Source organism: Carassius gibelio, chromosome B24, assembly GCF_023724105.1.
Source record: "Carassius gibelio isolate Cgi1373 ecotype wild population from Czech Republic chromosome B24, carGib1.2-hapl.c, whole genome shotgun sequence".
In the NCBI taxonomy this organism is placed as follows: domain Eukaryota; kingdom Metazoa; phylum Chordata; class Actinopteri; order Cypriniformes; family Cyprinidae; genus Carassius; species Carassius gibelio.
The window spans coordinates 13,149,101-13,171,047 of NC_068419.1; the positions used below are offsets into that span (position 1 = coordinate 13,149,101).

At 36.6% G+C, this 21,947-nt stretch overlaps 1 protein-coding gene across 3 annotated transcripts in view; it reads right to left on the reverse strand.

Annotated features, from left to right (window-relative positions):
- The window catches only part of LOC128013632 (docking protein 6), a 111,963-nt gene that overhangs the window by 70,673 nt on the left and 19,343 nt on the right, over positions 1-21,947 (reverse strand). For all 3 annotated transcript variants that reach the window (XM_052596745.1, XM_052596747.1, XM_052596746.1), the window contains exon 2: positions 9,880-9,987. In XM_052596745.1, the coding sequence (XP_052452705.1) occupies positions 9,880-9,987 (108 nt within the window). The remainder of the gene's footprint in view (positions 1-9,879; positions 9,988-21,947) is intronic.

Genomic DNA, 21,947 nt, shown 5'->3' on the forward strand with positions numbered 1-21,947 from the left:
AGACTGTGTAATACAGTCTGCCTGTTACAGCATCTTGATCACACATAATGATAAGCCGGTCTGTTGCTTTGTTCCACATTCACTCATCTCCTGATGTCTAATGAGTAATATTAGAAGGCTTGTTAGAGCTGATAAAGGCACGTTCCCACAATGCAGTGACATCAAACTACGGTGTCACGGCCCTAATCAACAGCTGCATCTGTGCTCATTATTCCAGAATGCACTGCATGTTCGGCGCATAAGATCATCAACCATTGCACTGATAATGAGCCCTAATTGGAATATTTTCAAAGGGCTTAAGGACAGGAAAGGGAAGTAATGCCTGTTTGGAAACCTGAAGCAATTGCAAAATGCCCTTTAATGGATTTTAATTCAGCATTAGATGTTAACCTAATTCTGATATTGCAAGATCTCTACTCTGATATTGCAAGATCTACTCACTGCTGTGTGTGTAGGGCTGGGTACCGAACTTCGATGCCTTTATGGTATCGAACGAAAAACTTCGATACTATGAGTATCGAAAAATTATTTATCTTTCGGTGCCAAAGTTCGGTTCCAAAAGCCAATCGGCCGGATTTTTCTTTTTTTTAGCCAAGCGGCTGTGTCTGTGTGAGCTTGTAGCATATGTGCATGTAAGGACCTAAATTCGCCGTGATTGGCTGTCCACCACCACGTAACGTGACGGGGAGCATTTCTGAAGATACTCGCAGTCACACAACACAACTGTAGTTGTTTTCTTCTCAAAACGTTTCCGTTTTACAATGACAAAGAGGTTTAAAGTGTGGCTACACTTTATAAAAGTGGATGCCGAGTCAGCCAAGTGCAACATATGCGATAAGAGTATTGCAACCAAAGCCGGTGTTAATGAAGCATTTGTTTGGATGAGTGTTTTGCCCTCCCTCCCTGTTTAGTTTGGTCTACTCCATTGTGTATCTTGAAACACGCCCCCTTTCACGTCGTCTTAAAAAACAGAAAGAGAGAGACAGATTTATCCGTCCGCTACAGCGAATACACTGTATACGTTCACTTAAAACATAACCGACTGTGTTTACGAGAATACTTGCAGAGACAATTATTTTGGTATAATTGTGTGTGTGCGTTCATTCAGAAGTTACGATACGCGAAAGATGAATTCATTCTCTGTACGCGCATTGTCTGAAATGCTGCTTGGAGTGCGTGCTTTCAAAGAGTGAGTTCTAGAAGAATGTTTGTGTCTTGATGAGCATGTATCGCTCACTAGGAGTCGCTACATGAACAGCTGCTGTTCTTTTTTTTTTATTTCTTTGGTGGATCAGTTGCCCTATTGGTTAAAATCCCCAAACTGTTTACTTAAATATTAAATTAATAAATGACATCAAAACAGGGGAGTTTGTGTTATGATGTAGTGGGCTGCTGTGGGCCAGAAAGTCCAGGGCCACTTTTTGGTCCCAGTCCGCCCCTAAATGGCACACCCCTATCCAAAAAGCACAACCAGTTGTATTAATAATGTTATCCTGAGCGTGAAGTGTTACCAGAATTTGTTTTAATTAAGGTGAAAAATAAAAGTTTTGTGTTTAATGTATTTGTGTTGATGTTGAAATGGATTTTAAAACATATGGTATCGAAAAAAGTATCATTAGGAACCGGTATCGAAACTGAGGTATCGAAATTGGCACCGGATCGAAAGATTTTGAACAATACCCAGCCCTATGTGTGTGCAATGTGACCAGTAGGGATGTAACGTTTAACTGTGAGATGGTTGAAAATTTATTCAAATATGTAAAGATTGAAATTGGTTGAGATGCTAAACAAATCGCGACTCATTTAGGGGTAGGAGTTTATATGAATGCATGTCTGAGGGGGACTTACAGTCTTTACAACAGTTTAGATGGTAGTTTTTCTTTTCATGTTGCCTGTTTAGTTTTACAAAACTGAACTCAAATCATTGTGTTTTTGCTTCAAAATTTTTAAATTGTACAATCTAATTCAAATTCAAAACTGTTAATGTTGCATGTATGCAGCATCTTTGTTTGTTCATGATTAAAATGCAAAATGTTACTTATTTATTTGAAAAATTTCAATTTAGTTTTGTTATTTACATTCTATTCAAATTTTGTCATTTAGCAGACAATTTTATCCAAAGCGACTTTCAAATGAGGACAATCAAAGCAATCAAAACCAACAAAAGAGCAATAATATGCAAGAGCTATATTGCCCTAGAAAGGTGAAAGAGCTTAACATAACTTTTTTTTACTTGTTTTCATGAGCTGAACTCAAAGATCTCTGACTTTTACTATGTTCACCAAAGGCATATTTTTCAAAAATCTGTCTAAATCTGTGTAAGTGAGCACTTCTCCTTTGCCGAGATAATCCATCCACCTCAGTGGTGTGGCAGATTCCAAGCAAGAAATACCAACATGTTGACTTTGTGTGGCTTAAAATGAATACATTTTCTATATTTGTATGTTATATTATGTGTATAAGGGATGCTTATATTGACCGCTTAACCGTTAACCGAAATTAAACATTTTGACGATTAAGGGGCCGTTCACATATCGCGTCTTTTGGGTGCTCAAGTTTTTTTTTTTTTCAAATGTAGAGGCGCGGTATGCGCCCTCATAATGAAAGTTACAGCAAAGGTTTTTCGGTGGTGTAAATCGATTGCCGAAATTTCCTTGTAACGGATATCGCGGCTGATGGATGCTTAGCAATGACAGATGCCTCAGGAGCGCAACTGCCCGAGCGCTTTGGAACGAAGGTGAAAACAACACGCCTAGCGTTTTCCACGCGTTTTAGGCGCAACATGTGAATGGCCTCTAATACTATAAGTTAAACTTTTTTTTTTTGCTGCATGGTAATAATACATACAACTCACTGGGCGCGTTGACACAAAATTATCAAGCTCATTTTTTATTGTGCGATTAATTGATTTATCGACTATAGTGACAGGCCTACTCACAACTGCAGACTACGTGTAACCACACCAGCCCAGGACCTCCACATCCAGCATCTTCACCTCCAAGATCGTCTGAGACCAGCCACCGGACAGCTGCAACAATCGGTTTGCATAACCAAAGAATTTCTGCACAGACTGTCATAAAACGTCTCAGGGAAGCTCATCTGCATGCTCGTCATCCTTATCGGGATCTCGACATGACTGCAGTTCGTCATCATAACCGAATTGAGTGGGCAAATGCTCACATTCAATGGCGTCTGGCACTTTGGAGAGGTGTTCTCTTCACAGATGAATCACAGTTTTCCCTGTACAGGGCAGATGAAGAGGATTGGACCAACATTCCACAGGCCACAATCAACAACCTGATCAACTCTATGCAAAAGATATGTGACCAATCACGGAAAGTAGGGACACAAGTCGGTTCTGGGGCATTTTGAGTTATTCGCAGATTCTGAAAGTGTAGTCTCCAAGCTTTCCAACGATGTGTAACACATGGAAATTTGATAATATTTGGAGAAGTTGTAGCCATTTGAAGGTAGGCACTTAAAAAAGCTCAAAAGGGAGAAAATGGCTTCTAAAGATTGTGCAGTTCTCACCTGTTCTCACCTGTTGGGAGTGACAATAGGGCTCATTTACATCTCATTTAGATAAGCCATACCCCCATACCAAGTGTTCTTGCAGATCTCATTGCCTCCAATGAAATAAGTCATTCGGGCACACTTTCTCTTTGTCAGGGTCTTCTTCGTGGATGTAACCATCCCCAAAGTTTGCACTGTGCGTCTGTTTGCCTCTAAATGTCCAATAATTTACATGTCCTGCCACTCTTTTTCCGCAGCTAAAGAATACAGCCTTATGTTGTACATAATGTCTGGAGTAAGCTTCTTGATACAGGACTGTCCCATGCATCTCCTCCAATCTCCTCGTGTAGCATGTAGCATCTACATTCAAAGTAACAGATTTTCCACATTTCTCTGTCTTTATCCCCATCAAATGTTACTATGGATATAGCCTCCGATATCTTACAGTCCAACTTGTCTGATGCCAGTCCGTTACATTCTTCCTCGTCTTCATCTTCACTCAGTTTTAGATTAGGGATATTATTCAGTCTTATTATGCTGCTTTCATCGTCGCTCAGATCATCTTCAGAATCAGTGAGCACTTGTTCATAAGCATCCGGCTTGTCGAAGAAGTATTTCTAAACATTTTCGGTGTAACGGCCACGGTTCAGCTTGTCTGTGATAATCTTTGCGGCGTCCATCTTCATTGAATTTTTATATCAGCTAGAGCTGGCCAGAGCGCTGCATAATGAGTAGCCACGCTTCCCTTTAGAGACAAAAGACGGCTTATCCTGTATGGAATTACACACAGACAATGACACGCCCCTACTGCGTGCTAGAATCTCAGAAAAAGAAGCAGATTTCAACCTCAAAATGTACGCTTTCAAATATGCCAACACTGCTATTTAAAACACGGAGAGGCTTCTTCACGATCTCAACTAACAGATTCTGCAAAAAAAACGAAAATCCCAAATTTTGAAATTTAAATTGTGTCACTGGTTTCTGTGACGGTTCACATATGTGTTGTAACACCAGATACTGACTGGTTTTTCAAAAACAAAACTGTTGTGTTTATAATTTTGTTCAGTGTACATTAAAAAAATTGGTAACACTTTAGTGGTCCACTTCACACTATTAAGTAGTTGCTTATTAGCATGTCTATTATTAACATATTGGCTGTTTATTAGTGCTTATAAAGTACATATAATGCATGACATCCATAATCCTACCCAATACTCTAAACTTAACAAATACCTTATAAACTATTATTAAGCAGCAAATAAGGAGTTAATTGAGGTAAAAGTCATAGTTAATGGTTAGTTAATAGTAGGGATGCACCGAATCCAGGATTCGGATTCGGTCGAATACCTGGCTTTTTGACGGGGTTCGGTTTCGGCCGAACCTTAGTGTTTTTTTTTTTCACCGAACCGAACCCAAGGCTTGCGCTACGCTGGTCGACGTCACGTGCCCGTTGATTGTGCGATTTTCACTGCTGACAAAAATGGCAAAAATCTACCTCTGTGCGCCAGTAAACCTGTGTGCCCAGTGAAAGACTTTTCAGTACTGCTGGGGACATTAGTTCCCATGCTCACAACCGGCTGTCACCTGTTAATGCAGAGCGTTTTGTTTAAAAAAAATAAATAAATTAAACTCTCAGGAGATGCAGGAGATGTGTGTGATCTTCCGTAATATTTTTCGTAATATTTGGCTACTGTTCTAATAGTTATTTATTAAATATAGGCAACTGATTGATAAAACATTGATCAAAATGTATAATTTATACAAAAAGAAAATCTTTTAAAAAGAGTTTTCTATAAAACAAAACTTAATGAAGTCATCAAAATCGTATTTTACCAAAAACAGCAACGTTGCTCCCCATGCAGTCTTCTTTGACGCCTCCATCTGTACATGTAGACTGAGGTCCTGCATCATCTTCACCAGTTATTCAGCCATTAAAGTGTAGGCCTATGTATTTCAAAAATGTGTCTAGTACTAGGACCTGACCGACCGCGACCCAAATATCATTAAACATATTTTTGAATGACTCGTAACCGCGGGCGACCGCAGGCACCCGCTCATTTTGGATCAACCCGCGCATCACTGACTTGGGTATAAGCTTGGTAATTGTCGAAAACGTTTTTCTCACTTGTCATCCTTGCATAATGTTGCCTATTCTTTTTTTTTTCTTTTTTACAGTTAAAATAAAATAACATGAAAAATACATTGCTGTGGACATTGTTTACTTCATTAATGTGTTTTACTGTGCTAATGGAATATGCGAGTAGGATTCAGTATTCGGTTTTGAATTCGGACGAATCTTAAACAGTGGATTCGGTATTCGGCCGAACCTCAAAAATCTGGATTTGGTGCATCCCTAGTTAATAGTGAGAATTGGACCCTAAAATAAATCAGCTGAGACCAGCGACCGCCTGCAGCGCTGGCACTATCGAAGACAGCTGCTCTTCAGCGCCAATCTCAGGCCCGCTTCCAGCCGCTTGTCAGTGATCTCCTGCCGCCATCCGTCAATCACAGAAGAGCAATTTCCAGCGGTTTTCACCGCTCTAAAAGAGAGACAAAGTGCAGACAAAGTAGCCTTTTTTGACGCCCCCAGAAAGAGTAAGGGGCAAAGTCCCGCCGAGGCCAGACCACCCCAAAAGCTCTATCGCCTGCCTGCTATGCGACCTGGGCCCACCATGCAAGCGCTGTTATTATGGCGAACACAATAAATATTTAACATTTTCAAAAAGCACCAAGGGGTCTTCGGCCTCAAAACAATGCCTCTCGTGTTGGATCGTCAATGCTATCACTTTATGTTACTCCTCCATGAGCCCAAGTAAGAGCCCACTCCACTAGAGGGATGGCCTCTTCTTGGGCCTGGTCTAGTGGTGTCTCCATCAAAGAGATCTGTGAGGCGGCCAGCTGGTCCACTTTTGTCAGATTCTATAACCTGGATATCGCGACCTTGCACGCTCAGGTTCTTTTGGTTTGATATGACAGCCTCTATCAGACTCCGTCATCATGCCACCTCCAGGGAGCTATCTCCCTCTTAGCAGTGTAGCGTTAAGGGTTCGAAGGCTCCAGCCTTCTCACTTCTCCCCTGGACCCCAAGGTGTTCAAGATAAGTTTGGCGTTCCCTACTGTGGCACGGCGCGGTTGAATTCGTTCCCCATACGCAGTATGAGTGAAGTATCGAAATGGAACGTACTCTGTTATGAGCGTAACCTCGGTTCCCTGAGATTATGCGTTATATGCCGTGCCACGAGGCTGCAGCTTCAGTGTCGTCACTTCAGTTGTATGACCTGATTTCCTTTGGCGATTTGCCTGATTATACATCCATTCGGCCCGCCCATTTTGGCGGGCTTTGGCATGCTGCATCGCCACAGGCTTGCGCAGCTATGCAGCACTGTCATTGGTTTAAACAAGTTTACAGATTAAACCAATGGCAGTGCAGTTGCACTGCGTTATTGAAAAAAGGCTTCAGTATCAAGGAAAAAAGGAGCTTACCCCATACGCAGTACTCGTTCCATTTCTCAGGGAACTGAGGTTACATTTGTAACCGAGTACATTTCTTGAGCATCAGTGCCCGGTTGCATAAAGCACCTTAAGTGTAGTTTTTTTCTTAAGATAGCCCTTAAGTTTCCCCTTACACGTAAGGGTGTTGTATAAAATACCCCTTAAATGTTACTTAAGGGTTTCTTTAGGTGAAATGTTATAAACCCTTAGAATTTGTCTTAAGGGGGGGTGAAATGCTCATTTTCACTCAATATCCTGTTAATCTTGAGTACCTATAGAGTAGTACTGCATCCTTCATAACTCCAAAGAGTCTTTAGTTTTATTATATTTATAAGAGAAAGATATTCTGTACCGTTTTTTCCCGGGAAAACACGAGTGCCTGGAGGCGTGACGTGTGGGCGGAGCTAAAGAATCATGAGCACGAGTAAGCTTTTGCGTTGAGAGCGTTGTTTACTTGATGTGCTTACGCGCCGATAGCTAAGTTAACAAAACAGAGATATTTGAAGCAGTTTTACTCACAGCCTTTGTCGTTGGGGCTGCATTATCCTTAAGAAATAAACGATATGCAAATCCGCCGTCAAACTGGGCCTTGTTTGTAAAACAAGCATCTTCGAAATGCAGGGAACAAACAAAAACACTTGCAAAACTCCGTTGATGCTCTGTAAAAATAAACTCCATCCACTGGTCCCTTAATGCTGTTTTTTTTTTGGTAATCTGTGCAGGGTTGTCTTGCCCTGGCAACCAAAAACACACTTGTTCTTTTGTGTCATTTTTGCTCTCGCTCTGATCAGTGAATGTCTCTGCTCTGCTCCACGGGAGCACGCGCTCTTCCGGGAGAAGTGCCCTTAGGACCCATATAAGGAAATTCCGCTCCATCTAACGTCACACAGACCCATACTCGAAAAAAACTTTCCGAAACTTGTGACAAACCGAAAGAGGTATTTTTGGAACAAAAATACTCCTTCAAACGTACAACTTAATTTTTGAAACTTTGTCCATGTTTAACATGGGAATCCAACTCTTTAACAGTGTAAAAAACTCAGTATGCATGAAATAGCATTTCACCCCCCTTTAAGTATCCCTTAAACCACATTAAGTGTTGCATAAAGCCCCTTAACTGTCATTTTCCTAAGTATAACATAAGGTTTGGAAAATGTCAAACTTAAGTGTTACACAAAAGTCTTCTACAAGATATGGCCGGCCCCTTTATATGTAAAAAAAAAAAGATTTAAATTTATGCATTTATTCACATATAAACATTGATCAATGTCATTCAATTGATCATATTCAGCACATAATTAGCACAAACGTGACACTCAAGAACAAATTTATTTTCCATAATATTTTATTCCTGTATTTTCCTACATATTACCTGGAGATGACTTAAACACACATAAACCACATATTGTTGAAATCTTGATTTTATTGTGTTTACAATTCTGCTTTTTATTAAGCTTATAAGTCCGGTTTGGACTTTCTGCGCAAGAAAGCCCTCCAGCTTCATTGCATGAGAGTTTAGTGCTTTAATTTTTCACATAGTTTTGGATACAAATAAAATGTCATGCATAGACTATCTTGTCTCTTTGCATTTAAATATGTATTTATTCACACACGAAAAAAAACTGAAAACCTCTACATGCACAGAAATTATGGGAGATCTTTATTTGTTGTCCAAAGATGAATAAAAGTCTTGTGGGATTGAACTGACACAAAGTTGAGTAGTTTATTTTTCTTTTAGAATTTTCAGTTTGAGTTTCGGTCTCGTCTGGTCCTTCTCTTTCATATTTGGTTTTCTTTTTTGTTTTCCTTATCCATGTTCTATTGTTTTCTGTGGAAACCTACACCGCTATATGCATTTGCAAATAACGTGACCATGGCAACAGTCGATTTTTTAACGGCAAACCTGGGTCGTTGTTGTGAAACTTAACGGCTTCCCTTTGTTAAGGGAAGTGTTTAAGGGATTATCTGCTACACCCTTAAATAATTACCTTAGGTAAGGGAAAATTAGGCATTAAGTCTCATAGTTAAGGGGGGAAAAATTAAGATGCTTTATGCAACCTGGCACATATTAAGTCTCATAGTTAAGGGGGGAAAAATTAAGATGCTTTATGCAACCTGACACATATCATTATATTAGATTGTTTTCTGAAGGAAAATCATCAGAAACTGAATACTGGAGTACTGGCTTCTGCTTTTTTCTTAAAAATGACACTACTACTACTTTTTATCTATAATTTATTTCTAAAACCAATCTATAATAAATCTAAAATTTTTGTACTACATGTTTCAACCACCTGGGGAAATCCCAACCCCCTGCAAGCAATTTCAGAGTGGGTGAGGTAGAGGTACTCTATGCTGATAAGACCATCTTATCAAATCCTTTATCACAGTGACTTTCAAAGTCATTGGAGCGATGCCAATGTCAGATACAACCCTCTGACCAACAATCCACAGAGAGCACATCATATTAGCATCTGCCACAACACAATAAACAGACATGTGCTCACGTTTACACCTTTAACCTGAACTACTGTCAGCTCCAAAAGTATCACACAGAGCTCACTCTGAAACACCTACGACCCCTGCTAGCTAAATAATTAGACTCAGAGTTTCTTTCACGGTATGAACCCTTGAGCCAGAGCTCTCACTGTCAGAGGAACTTCTCATGAGGGGCACTGTGCAAATAAATTACACAGGTAATGAATAGAGCTATCCTTGAGCCTGGAATGAACCGAGGATGCATGTTAAACAGAATGGACCCTTTGTGCCTCTTAATTTACTGATGTGTAAGCATGATCAAAATGAAGTTATTAATCAGGATAAATTGAATTAAACATGAAAAAATGTAAAATAAAGCATGGAAATCTCAATTACCTTGTGAAAGCTTCTGAAGTAAGCTGCTTTTTCATCTGGATATTTTTCCAATCGGCGTGGTCCTTTACTGGATGCCTTCTTGAATACAAGCCAGCATCTTCTGAAGATCTGTAAATGGAAGAAACATACTTATAAATTATAATAAATTATAATAAAAATATTATAAATATAATAAATATTAAATTATAATAAAAATCTGATTAGTTTAAAAATAACTGAAATCCATGCTGCTTAATTAATAAAATTTAATTGCAATTCATCACAATCTTTATTTGGAGATAAACTGGATTTTTTTTAAAGTCTTTAGACAAATGTATGTAATATATATTTATAAATCTTAAATTATCTAAATACAGAATGAATATAGATATACAATGAAAAAGTTTAAATTAACTTTCAATTAAAGAAAACGAAGCCACAAACATAATGCCAGGCATTATTGACATATACCAGCTTGAATACAATGTTGAAAACATTTTCCAATAAAACACTTAAACTTTCTTTCTTATGTAACACAATATACAGTTGAGCAAAGAAACGCATGAAAGAACCTCTAAATCTCAGTGCCACTCTCATTTCAATGTCCATTGTCTGAGTTTGCCCCCTGCGTACTATTTAAAGAAATGAAGGTCTAAAATTCTGTCAGAAACATTCCTCCCAGCAACGTCTGAGACTTTCACAGATTAAACACTCACATTCCCCTGACAGCCTTTCAAGGTCAACGGAAAAGAGAGAGTGTGATAGAATGTGCACAATCTCTATAAATATATATATATATATATATATATATATATTTCCCCGGACACTTGTGTTTATTATGTTACACTGCCCAAAAACAGACCCAGTTATCTCCCTAAATGGCATGGGGAAAACCACTCTGACCAATCAATAACCCAGCAGTTCCAACTTTCATAATTAACAAATGAGGTTTGAATGGCCTTTTCTGATCAGGACCATCCACATCTGTTTAATATCTCTGATTAATTTGCATGATAAAACATCACGCGTTACAGAATGGAAGACGATTCTTCTAATGTAGCTGAACATTTTACGATGGATATTTACCGAGGCTTAAGAGTCCACCTGGATCAGTGCCACTGTTTATTGTCTTTAATATAGAATTTTAATGGTACCTCGAGTCTGGTTTTCAAAAAGAAATTCTGCATACCTATATTGTGTGTTGTGCCGAGGAGCATAATGCCACCCGAGCACACTTAAAAACATATGACCCAGCATGCTTTTAAGGTTAGGAGGATTCATTTACAGAATCCTGCTGCAGGCAACCAGTGCTCATTTGTTGATGTATGAGTATTCCTGTCGGGATTCATATACATGAGCAAGATTAATTTGTTTACTCCGCTGATGTAGTGCATGGGAAAAGAACAATGCTTAATTTGGCACTCAACATAATTGATCTGGTTGAATTCCTGTACGCACGCCTGGTGCTCCTGATACCTGCTATGTGTGTCGAGCCAAAAGGTTACATGCAAAATAGCTCCATTTCATCCACATTGTAGCAAATGGGAAAATCAGGAACTCTGTAAAAAGAATATTTTGCAGTTTAGTTGTTTCAATTTATTTTGTAAAGTTGAATTAACATGCCGTTTATGAATTTTTTCATTAAACTTAATATTTTAGTTCGTAAGTTGACAAAACTAGCAATATGCCCCCTCAACTTAAAAAAATAAAAATGTGTTGAATCAATTTAGTAACAATATCATGTAACTTTTATTAACATCAATTATCGGGAGATCTTGTGAAGACTTGCAGACAGGACCCACCCCCCATCTGAGTGTTGCCCCTCCTAAAAATATTATTAAAAACCACGCTGTGTATTGTAAATAACGTTTTATACTTTAATAACTTTGTAAGCAGTAAAACAACACAAATGCAAATGCGGGGAAAATTGGGTTTTAAGTTTAGAAACATTTTGAGTCTCCCCCTCCCTTGCCTCAGTGCTTTGGTCCAAATGCTTTCCTCTTTTACATCACCTCAGTGTTGCCAATTCTACGGTTTCTCTGCAGAAATGGGCTACTTTGAAGGGGCCATATGATGCAATTTCAATTTTTCCTTGCTCTTTGGAGAGTTACAAGCTCTTCACGTTGTGGGAAGGTTTGCATAATGCCGCCCAAATGTTGACACAAAGAAAGAAGGTGTAACTTTTATTGTTGCCGTTGCCGCTTCCACCATGTTGAAGAGACACTGTGTGTTTCACTGGGAAAGTGTTTGGCCTTCCAAAAGAGGACACAACTAGAAATCAGTGGTTAAGTTGTATTTACAATACTGTTGCAGAACAGTTCAACCCAAATATTCAGATGTGTGCAGCGCATTATATGGAGGACGAAGACTGTTATATGGAGGACAAGAAGAGTAGCCTACAATGCCGGTGTCTGTTTCTATAAAGTGGGGTAATTCCAACTTTGCAAGGACAGTCTGAAAGTAAAAAAAGTGACATGACATAACCCATACTCAGAATTTGTGCTCTGCATTTAACCCATCCAAAGTGCACACACATATGGAAGCATATGGGTAGCATTATTCAATTTGGGATGTAATATGCAAAATGACAATGCAATATGTAAAATGGCATTGCATTTCTGTATTTACATTTACATTTTCCAATACATTTGTGCAATGTTTGGTGCAAATTGAAAATGGAAATTAAATTACATAAGTTTCATTTGCCATTTCATACACCAGTTTTAATATTTAAAATGAATACTAATTTTAACGCTTTATAAGTTGCAAAATGAAAATGAAAATGTATTACAGAAATGATTAGATATGTCTAACATGTTCAAGCAAAAACTTGAAAAAAAGGATTTGAAGAAATAATTCAAATCCTTTTTTCTTAAATGCATTAACACTCACAGTCAAGACACTTACGATTGCATTTTCATTCAGTGTCCCGCAGTGAATGTAGCAAAATTCAATGTGCACATTGAAAATGCATTCCGAGCCAATCACGTGTCCCCGCCCTCGCGCCCTGTCAATCACTGCGTGAACAAGGGGGCTTGCAGAAGGTCAAGAGACTCAATTCTCAAGAAGAGGATTCAATAGAGAACACGGAAAGTACGTTTTGATCATTTCGGTTTATGGCTTCAATATTTCATTCGCACTTGTGGGTGGAGCTGAAACACTGCTTTCATCTGATTGGTCGAATCGCTCCACCTTCAGCTCGGTCTTTTTATTCTTTCAGGCAGAATAAGAGTCATTGCGAGTGAAGCACTGTAATGTCTGAAACCACCGCTCACTGTTAATTAGCATAATATTTGAATCAGATATAGCTGGGCACATAATTCGTGCTGCTGAGACCTGCAAATTATTTCTAGGTTGTAGTATTGTATGAATATTGCCCACTGATAAAAACAGTGCAATTAGTTCTGTCTCTTTGGATAACAGTGAAGTGGAAATAAATATAGTTAAATTTATGAAATAAAATTAATTATGATTTTTTTTGGGGGGGTAAGGTAAGTCTGGCCAGTTATACAGCAACACGAGTTAGACGAGTCTGAAGATCTGAGCTGAATTTGGTGAAACATTAAAGTTCTAGTCTGTGTCAATTACTTTCATAATAAATAATAATAATAATGTTACCTGTATTTTTCGGTATAAGTTGCATCAGTACAAAAATACGTCATGACGAGGAAAAAAAACATATAAATCGCACTGGACTATAAGTTGCATTTATTCAGAACGAAGAGAAAACATTACCGTCTACAGCCGCGAGAGGGCGCTCTGGGGTAGGCTACAGGAGCACTGAGCAGCATAGAGGTAATTTTACTATTTTTATTTAGAAATGTAAACATATTCATTTTTACAATTATTTATTAATGTCACACACACACACATACCTAGTGCCTTATGACTTAAAATATGAGAGTGGTAAATGTTACAGACATGGAACTGTTCAGTCTATTATTGATTTTTATTTCCACTTCACTTTTATCCAAAGAGAGATAACTATTTGCACTGTATTTATCAGTGGGATAATATTCATACAATACTACAACCTAGAAATATTTTGCAGGTCTCAATAGCACGAAAGATGTGATCGGCTCGGAATGCATTTTCAATGTGCACATTGAATTTTGCAACATTCATTGCGGGGACACTGAATGAAAATGCAATCGTAAGTGTCTTGGCTGTGAGTGTTAATGCATTTAAGAAAAATAGCATTTGAATTATCATTTTGCCACAGTTTTTGCATGAACATGTTAGACATATCTAATCATTTCTGTAATACATTTTCATTTTCATTTTGCAACTTATAAAGCGTTAAAATTAATATTCATTTTACATATTAAAACTGGTGTAGGAAATGGCAAATGAAAATTATGTAATTTAATTTTCATTTTCATTTTGCACCAAACGTTGCACAAATGTATTGGAAAATGTAAATGTAAATACAGAAATGCATTGCCATTTTACATATTGCATTGTCATTTTGCATATTACATCCCAAATTGAATAATGCTACCCATATGCTTCCATACACATACAGCAGTGAACACACACAAACCATGAACACACACCCGGAGCAGTGGGCAGCCATTTATGCTGCGGCGCCCGGGGAGCAGTTGGGGGTTCGGTGCCTTGCTCAAGGGCACCTCAGTCATGGTGTTGGCGGCCCGAGACTTGAACCCCCAACCCTAGGATTAGGAGTCAAACTTTCTAAACACTAGGCCACGACTTCCCCCACTTGCACTTCTGACTCACAGTCTGTTAGTAAATTTTCATATTTAAAGAATTTACCACTGATGATTCAAACGTGAGTCTTGAGCAGTGCAGAGTAGCACTTGTTTGTTGTTTCTCTGATCACAAATGCAGACATGGTTTTATGGTTTTACAGTATAGTTCATTATAATCAGTAATTACTGTATGTCCATTTTCTGTTTAAATGCACTGGCTGTAAGGCTAACTAACCATTTTATTTGAACAGATTGCATAATATATAATGTATTATCAATTTTGGAGAGTAACTAGTTACATGTAATGGAGTTTAATTTACAAAATAAATGTAACTGTAATCTAAATTTCAGTTACAGTACTTATGAAAATGTTAACGATAACAAGGGGGATACATCTGAATATTTTCTCTGTGTGTGTGTTTGAGTTTGAGAGAGAGAGAAAATATTCAGATATATCCCCCCTTGTAATCATTACCGTTTTCATAAGTACTGTAACTAAGAGAGCGAGCGAGAGAGCGAGAGAGAGATTTAATTGGATTCATTACTCTTTTTAATTTATTTTATGAGACACCAATTTTTAAGTAGTTTAGGGGACATGCTTATTTGATAACTTATCGATTACTATTTTATTTCCTACATGGGTTCATATGCGTTGTTTTTAAGATTGACTGTTTTTTTCAAGGCATTGCTAGATGTCAGTGTTTCATTTCATAGGTAAGATTAAAATATTTTGATTTTAAAAACAGTATCATACCTAATAAACTATTTATTGTTATAATTTTAAATCAGTATTTAACCTCAGAATGATCTCAGTGTAAAAAAATAAAAATATATAAATCTGGTGATAAAATCTGAATTTTGTGGTACCTGTGCTTTAAATTTCGATAAGTATAATCCTAAGTCAAGTAATGAAGGGTTTTGAAAGTCTGACAGTAATAAGTGTTGAGTACTACTAACCCTGACTTCTTTAAATGTATGAAAATGAATAACAGTTGAAAACATTCATTAGAAATATAATCAAAATGTAATCAGTTACATTACTATAATAAAGTAATTTAAATAGTGACACTACTTATTACATTTTAAATGAGGTAAAATCGTTTTTTTTTTCTTCTATTGGGCTAAAAAAGAATGGTGTAGGATTTACTTCATTTTCATTTAGAAATTGCTGCTACATTTCACAAATAAATACAAATAAATTAATTAAACATGAACTTTTAAGCAAAACACACAAATAGTATTTTCTTATATATATTTAAAACATTTACAAATTATTTATTTATTTACAATGATGATTTTTGATATTTTAGTTATAATGAATTATAAGACCAAGCTTATATAATTACTGTACCTGAAACTTATGGACTTTATTATGTCTCCTAAGTAAGAAAACTTTCCTTTGGGTTGATCTCTATCAAGGGTTTGACCATGTAGCAAAAGCTACAATGTATTTTATTGTTCCCTATCTTTCAGTTTCTTAACAATACGAAAAGTCCCGTAACCTATTCAGAACAGGAACTTCTTAGGCAATGAATAAAAGATTTCCCACACTTTGCTCACAAAGCCTGAACACAGCCAGAGTGTTTGCAAACTGAACTAGTTCTATATCTCATGCTACTGTATATATGTTCTCATTCTCAACGGCATTTTAGATATAAAAAAAATAAATAAAAGTAAAAATAAAAAAAATAAATACAAACTCAGATGTAGGTAGTTTGTTTTGTCACTTTGCATATTGCGTATTTCTTAAATTGTGCCAGTAAAGCTGGTGTAAGTTCATCCGAGCACCATTCCATAGAATTGACTTGAATTTTTTCCCAAAAAGCTGCTGATTTTCTGCTACAATCTAAATAGACACCCACTGAATTATTTTTTTTTTTTAAAGGTTGAAATTGGCAAGTAAATGCAACTTGAGTGTGTAATAGCTTTATATAAATGCTAATTCTGACCATGGCATTTAATTCTTTTCATGGTATTATCCCCAAATAAACACACTACTCTTACCCAATTTTCACTTTACGCAACCATGGCCAAAGTCATCAAGCCTAACTATGACTGACATAAATGAATTTGCAATCAGCCTCCCTCTTTCTCCATCACTTAGTGCAGCTCAATCGACGGCAGGAGTTACGTGCGGACAGTATCTCTGCGAGCTCTCTGATTGCATACTGAAATTTCAAAGGCTGATTAATGAACAAACCTTCCGTCTCTGGAGTGGATTGTTCAATTATGAATCAGGATGCAATGTACTCTCCAAACCGTCAAAATTATACATACACGCATAAGGACTCTTCAGTGGAAACTAAGCCAGGTAAATTTAGCCACTTCATTAAGAACCAGCCGTAAATAGTGTTTACAAAAATTCTGCAGAGTTTGATAAGGATTGATGCATGCCATATATAACATTTAATAGAGCACTTTAATCCCAGTAGATATTTTTAGAGGATTCTCAGAGGAAAACACTGCTTAAATTACTAGCAGGCTGAAACAAGCCAAAAGGGCTGTTATGGATGAATTTCCTACGTCCTATGTCATCCGCTGGAACACAACTCTCTTCTGTACATGTATACGGAAACTAGAGATTACAGTTTATATCGTTTTAAATATTGATATTATTCTTACACAAATGCATCGATTCACTTTAGAAGGCCTTTATTAACCATCTGGATTCACGTGCACTTTTTATGATTGATGGATGCACTTCATTGGACTTTAAAATCTCAACTAAGGATGCACAATCTTCTCTGAACGTTATCAGAATCAGTGGATAAAGGCTTAAAGTGGCATGAAAACTTTAACATTTAAAAGTTCTAATGATATTTTCACGTTATTTATATTTTCAAATTACGCACATTAGTTTAAAACTCAAAGAATAAAGGCAGTTACTTCTCGTTTAATCTTCTTTGAATTTTCGGCCTATATTATTGTTTGCTATGTATCACATTAATCCATGTCATCACGTTTATGATCAGATGTACCGCTTTATCGGCACCCTTATTTGCGCATATTTACAGGGTTTCTGCAGGATTTTTAAGCTCAAATTGAAGACCTTTTTAAGACCTGCACAAACAAATGCATACTATATGAGCGGGGTTGGGCAGTGTCTATAGTACCATATTAAACTGTAAAATTACTGATAAAAGCATAAAACGTTTTATAAAATGCTAAACTTTACATTCCAGCCTTTAAACCATGGATGATTCAGAAGTATTAATTATTATATTCATTTTAACAATTATTATCGATATAATATTACATAATTAAATAATATGAATTAGGGATATTTGATATATGCAAAATATGATATCAATTATTTTTGGGGATTTTATTATTAACAGTAATTAGAGTGTGTTATTGTGCTTATATCTTATTTCTAATTGTGCTAACAGCTGGCTCCTGCATTTGGTAAGTTCATAGCAAAGTAATAGAAATGAATCATTTCCAACTAGTTTTATGGCCATTTTTATCTTTAAGCCCTTTTTTCTTGCATTTGGGCTTTTACCAAGCAAATTAAATCAGTTTCAACAAAATTGATCTTTGCACTGCAGAGGAAACACAGGAGCCGCATTAGAAGTGTAATTTAGATGCATTTACACACTGTTTTTATATATATATATATATACACACAAGTGTTTTTTTTACAGCTGTTCTTTGCACAAAAGGGCTTAAGAATCACACCTGTATTTGTGTAAAGTGTAGGCTAAATGTAGGCATCAAAATATATAGGGCCTATATATAAAAAAGAAACAAATCACGACACTTGAAATATGAGGCCCAAAACAGATGAATGCTACCATGACCCTGTCAGCATGCAGGAATATCTGTTTTTATGACATTGGCTTATCAAAAGACAATGCAGCTCAGTCAGAGAGAGATGACTGACCTTTTCATGTGCCAGTAAGATGATGTGAGCCACCTTGGAGGCTCCACTGTCTGACGCTTCACCTCTCTAATAAAATCTGTGTCTGCTGTGATCCAAACCACAAGCTGCTAACAGAGGTTATCTGATTACTTAGAAGACACTGCAATCATACTCACTCTACACCGAGGGAGGCAGAGAATCAACACTGCCGTAACTTGCTTGGCAACCTCAAACATATCTGAACAAACTGAATACACAGATTAAATAAACTGCACATTACTGCGTGACTTGTAAACAAAATATAATAATCAGTTTTCAATGCAAATATTTGTAGAAAATTCCTTTCAGACAAGTCTTGATAAAAAAAAAAACTAAACATATTCAGTGAAAGTATGTCTACAAAAAGTGAAATGGGGCTCCAATAAAATGTATTTGTAGTACATCTAATTTAATATGGTCTACTGTGAGGATTGAGGAATAAGGAGACAGGAGTAGCAGGAATAACAGTCTTTCATGAACAAACCAAAGGGTAACACAAAGCAGGCAGGAGACACACGTAGCACTAATAGATTTGTAACACTGGACAAACGAACCATAGAACAGACAACACTTTGAATATTAAACTTAACGAGGGTAATAGACGAGACACACCTGAATCAAATGAGTACAAACAAGGGAGAAACTGGGTCACAGGGAGCACATGGGGACAGAAACACAACAAAACAGGAACACAAGTATGACAAAATCATTATTTTTGAGGGCTTTTTATTATTATAAGGGCTGTCACTTTTAGTTTGAAAATCGATTGCACAATCGATCGGACCAACTAAAAAGTTTTGAAAATGAAAATAGGGAATCGATTTTAACCAAATATGTACACTATTACTTTTTTAATAATTAAACAATAAAAAAATATAGATGTAACAAAACTCACAACCAAGCAGAAAAAGAAAATAAAGAATTCCGAAAGTGCAGTATGCATTGCGAAAGCTAGACAGAAAATACAAGCAATTTTTCACGCCTATAAGACCCAATGATGTGAAAGCGTTCTCTTATGCTGTGTTCTGGCGCGAATGATTTCAATGTTAAGTCAATGTAAAGGTGTGTTTAAGAGTCTTTACATACTGAGGTCTCGCGGCGAGGTAGACACGAATTCGCTTCATTCGCGCATCTTGTTACAGGAGATTCTGAGTTATGAAAAGGATAATTTCAAGCTGACAGCGATCGGCTTTTGTGATGGAAAATTGGCAGTAATACCCCCACCTTGCGCAGCTGTACCCGAGTGTCCCTGGGACATCAGTGCGGTCGGAGCGTGTCTTCCCAACAGCTGGACATATAGTGAATAAAAAATGCTCTGCTCTGGACCCCAAAAATGTTGATCGACTTGTTTTCCTGTCCAATAAATTTGTAATGTCCCTAGCCTTTTTGCGGCTAGCCTAAGTGTCGGTTACATTCAATAAAATAAAAAACACACATGGCCTGTTCTCAAGTCCATTTAAAGTTTCATTTTTTGAACAGTTGTTTGAAATTAATTGAATCATTATTTAAAATAATCTTGGAGATTTTTTAAATGCCTAAATCATAAATGCAGCCGGGTTGAAGCCTGCAGTGATGTTTTTCTTTTGTTATGGCAGCCATCCCCTCTGCATACATATTTTTTCGAGAATTTTGCACTTCTGTTGCTGTTTGTTTTTCTGCCAGAAACTTCATGCCAATAAATAAGAAATATTGCTGACTTGTGCGTTTCCAGCGCTCTCTTTATGTTCGTCCGTTATTTGACGTTGAAAAAGGAAACATATTTTTTTAGACATGGAAAATCGATTTTACAATCGATGCAATGAACACTTATGTCTTACTTATTGCTCACGTCTTTTATGCTCAATTAGTCTGCATTTATTTGATTAAAAACAGAAATAAATACAGTAATATAGTGTAATTATTATAAGTTATTATTACTATTATTAATAATGGTAATTCAATTATTACTATTTAAAATAAAGATTTTCTATTTGAATACACTTTAAAATATAATTTATCTGTGTGATGCAATGCTGAATTTTCAGCAGCCATTACTCCAGCCTTCAGAATCAGCAAATAGAAATATTATGAATGTTTTTGCTCTCACTGTTAATCAATTGAATGCCCTTGCTGAATAGAAGTATTACTTTCTTTAAAGCAAAAAAATGAATCCAAATTTTACCAGCAGTGTATATATTATTTTATTCATTTTAATGAGTTTCATGATGTATAAATGAACTTCTATAACACATACATATGTAGAATAAACATTGCTACTTTATTAAGAACTACAAAGCTCACAATCCCATCCACATACTGTACATAAACCACGTATGTTACACAATACGTTATACATAATATGCAAATACAGTCACCTAAAATATAGGTCATCTGCAAAGGCACAGGAATCAGGAACACACATTACAGCTATAAGAGAATAACTAAACACACACACACACAAAGCAATTTCTGCTGATTTTGAGAAACCATGAAGAATGAAGTTGCAAGACTGATGAGCAGTGATGTTGTTTGGGAATATCCTTACACTGTCAGTACCGGTTTCCAAACAAGAAAATGGGCTCCTCTCGACATGATTGCCAAGCTGTTTGGGGACAGAGCTGTAGAGGATGCTATGATTTGATTTATTATCTGGACGAGCGGTTGCTAAGGCCATCATTACTGCAATCACATCCAAACTTCTGTTTGCATTCTGATAAAGCTTTTGTCTGAGTTTTACAACATATGAGATATCAGGGTTTAACATTAATGATTTTCTGAGACAAGACTTATTTTGACAATAATATTGTATATTGTCATAATAAGGGCAAAATGTTTGACATGACGTGAGATATGAGTTTGAGGTTTACTTCACTTTATTACAAAATTCAAAATAACATTGGACCTCTTTCAAAATGTTTTATGCTCCAGTGTTATTTTAAAATTGTTAATGTAATATTATAGTATTTATTCATTTTTGTATTTTTAATTTTAGGCTTAGAAATTCTGTGCTTTTTTATAGTTCTATTTATTGCCGATTTATTTTTCAATTTGTTTTAAGTTTTTCATCGTTTTTACTTATATATTTATTATAATTTTATATTATAAGTAGTTATAATTGTAACTATAATTTAAAATTAATTTATTATTATTATTTACAGTATTTTGGATTTATTTAGTATGGAAACCACACCAGATTGGAACAATATGAGGGTGAGTAAATGTATTTAGATATTTTGGGTGAACTGTCCCATTAAAGCTATTAGGCAGGTAAACTACTGGTTTTTCTTTGCCTGTAAGATAATTATGTTGAAAAGTTTGATGTCGGGCCCTGTTTTAGATTCAACTCCCACTGCATGCTGATGTGTCTCAGGTGTAGGCATCATTTAATTTATTAATTTGCTTTGTGACAACAACTGCTCCAAGGAAAGTGAAACTTCTACCCCAGTTAATCTTAGATTACTCCATCTGAGGCATTCAGAAAGTGAAACACACCGTTG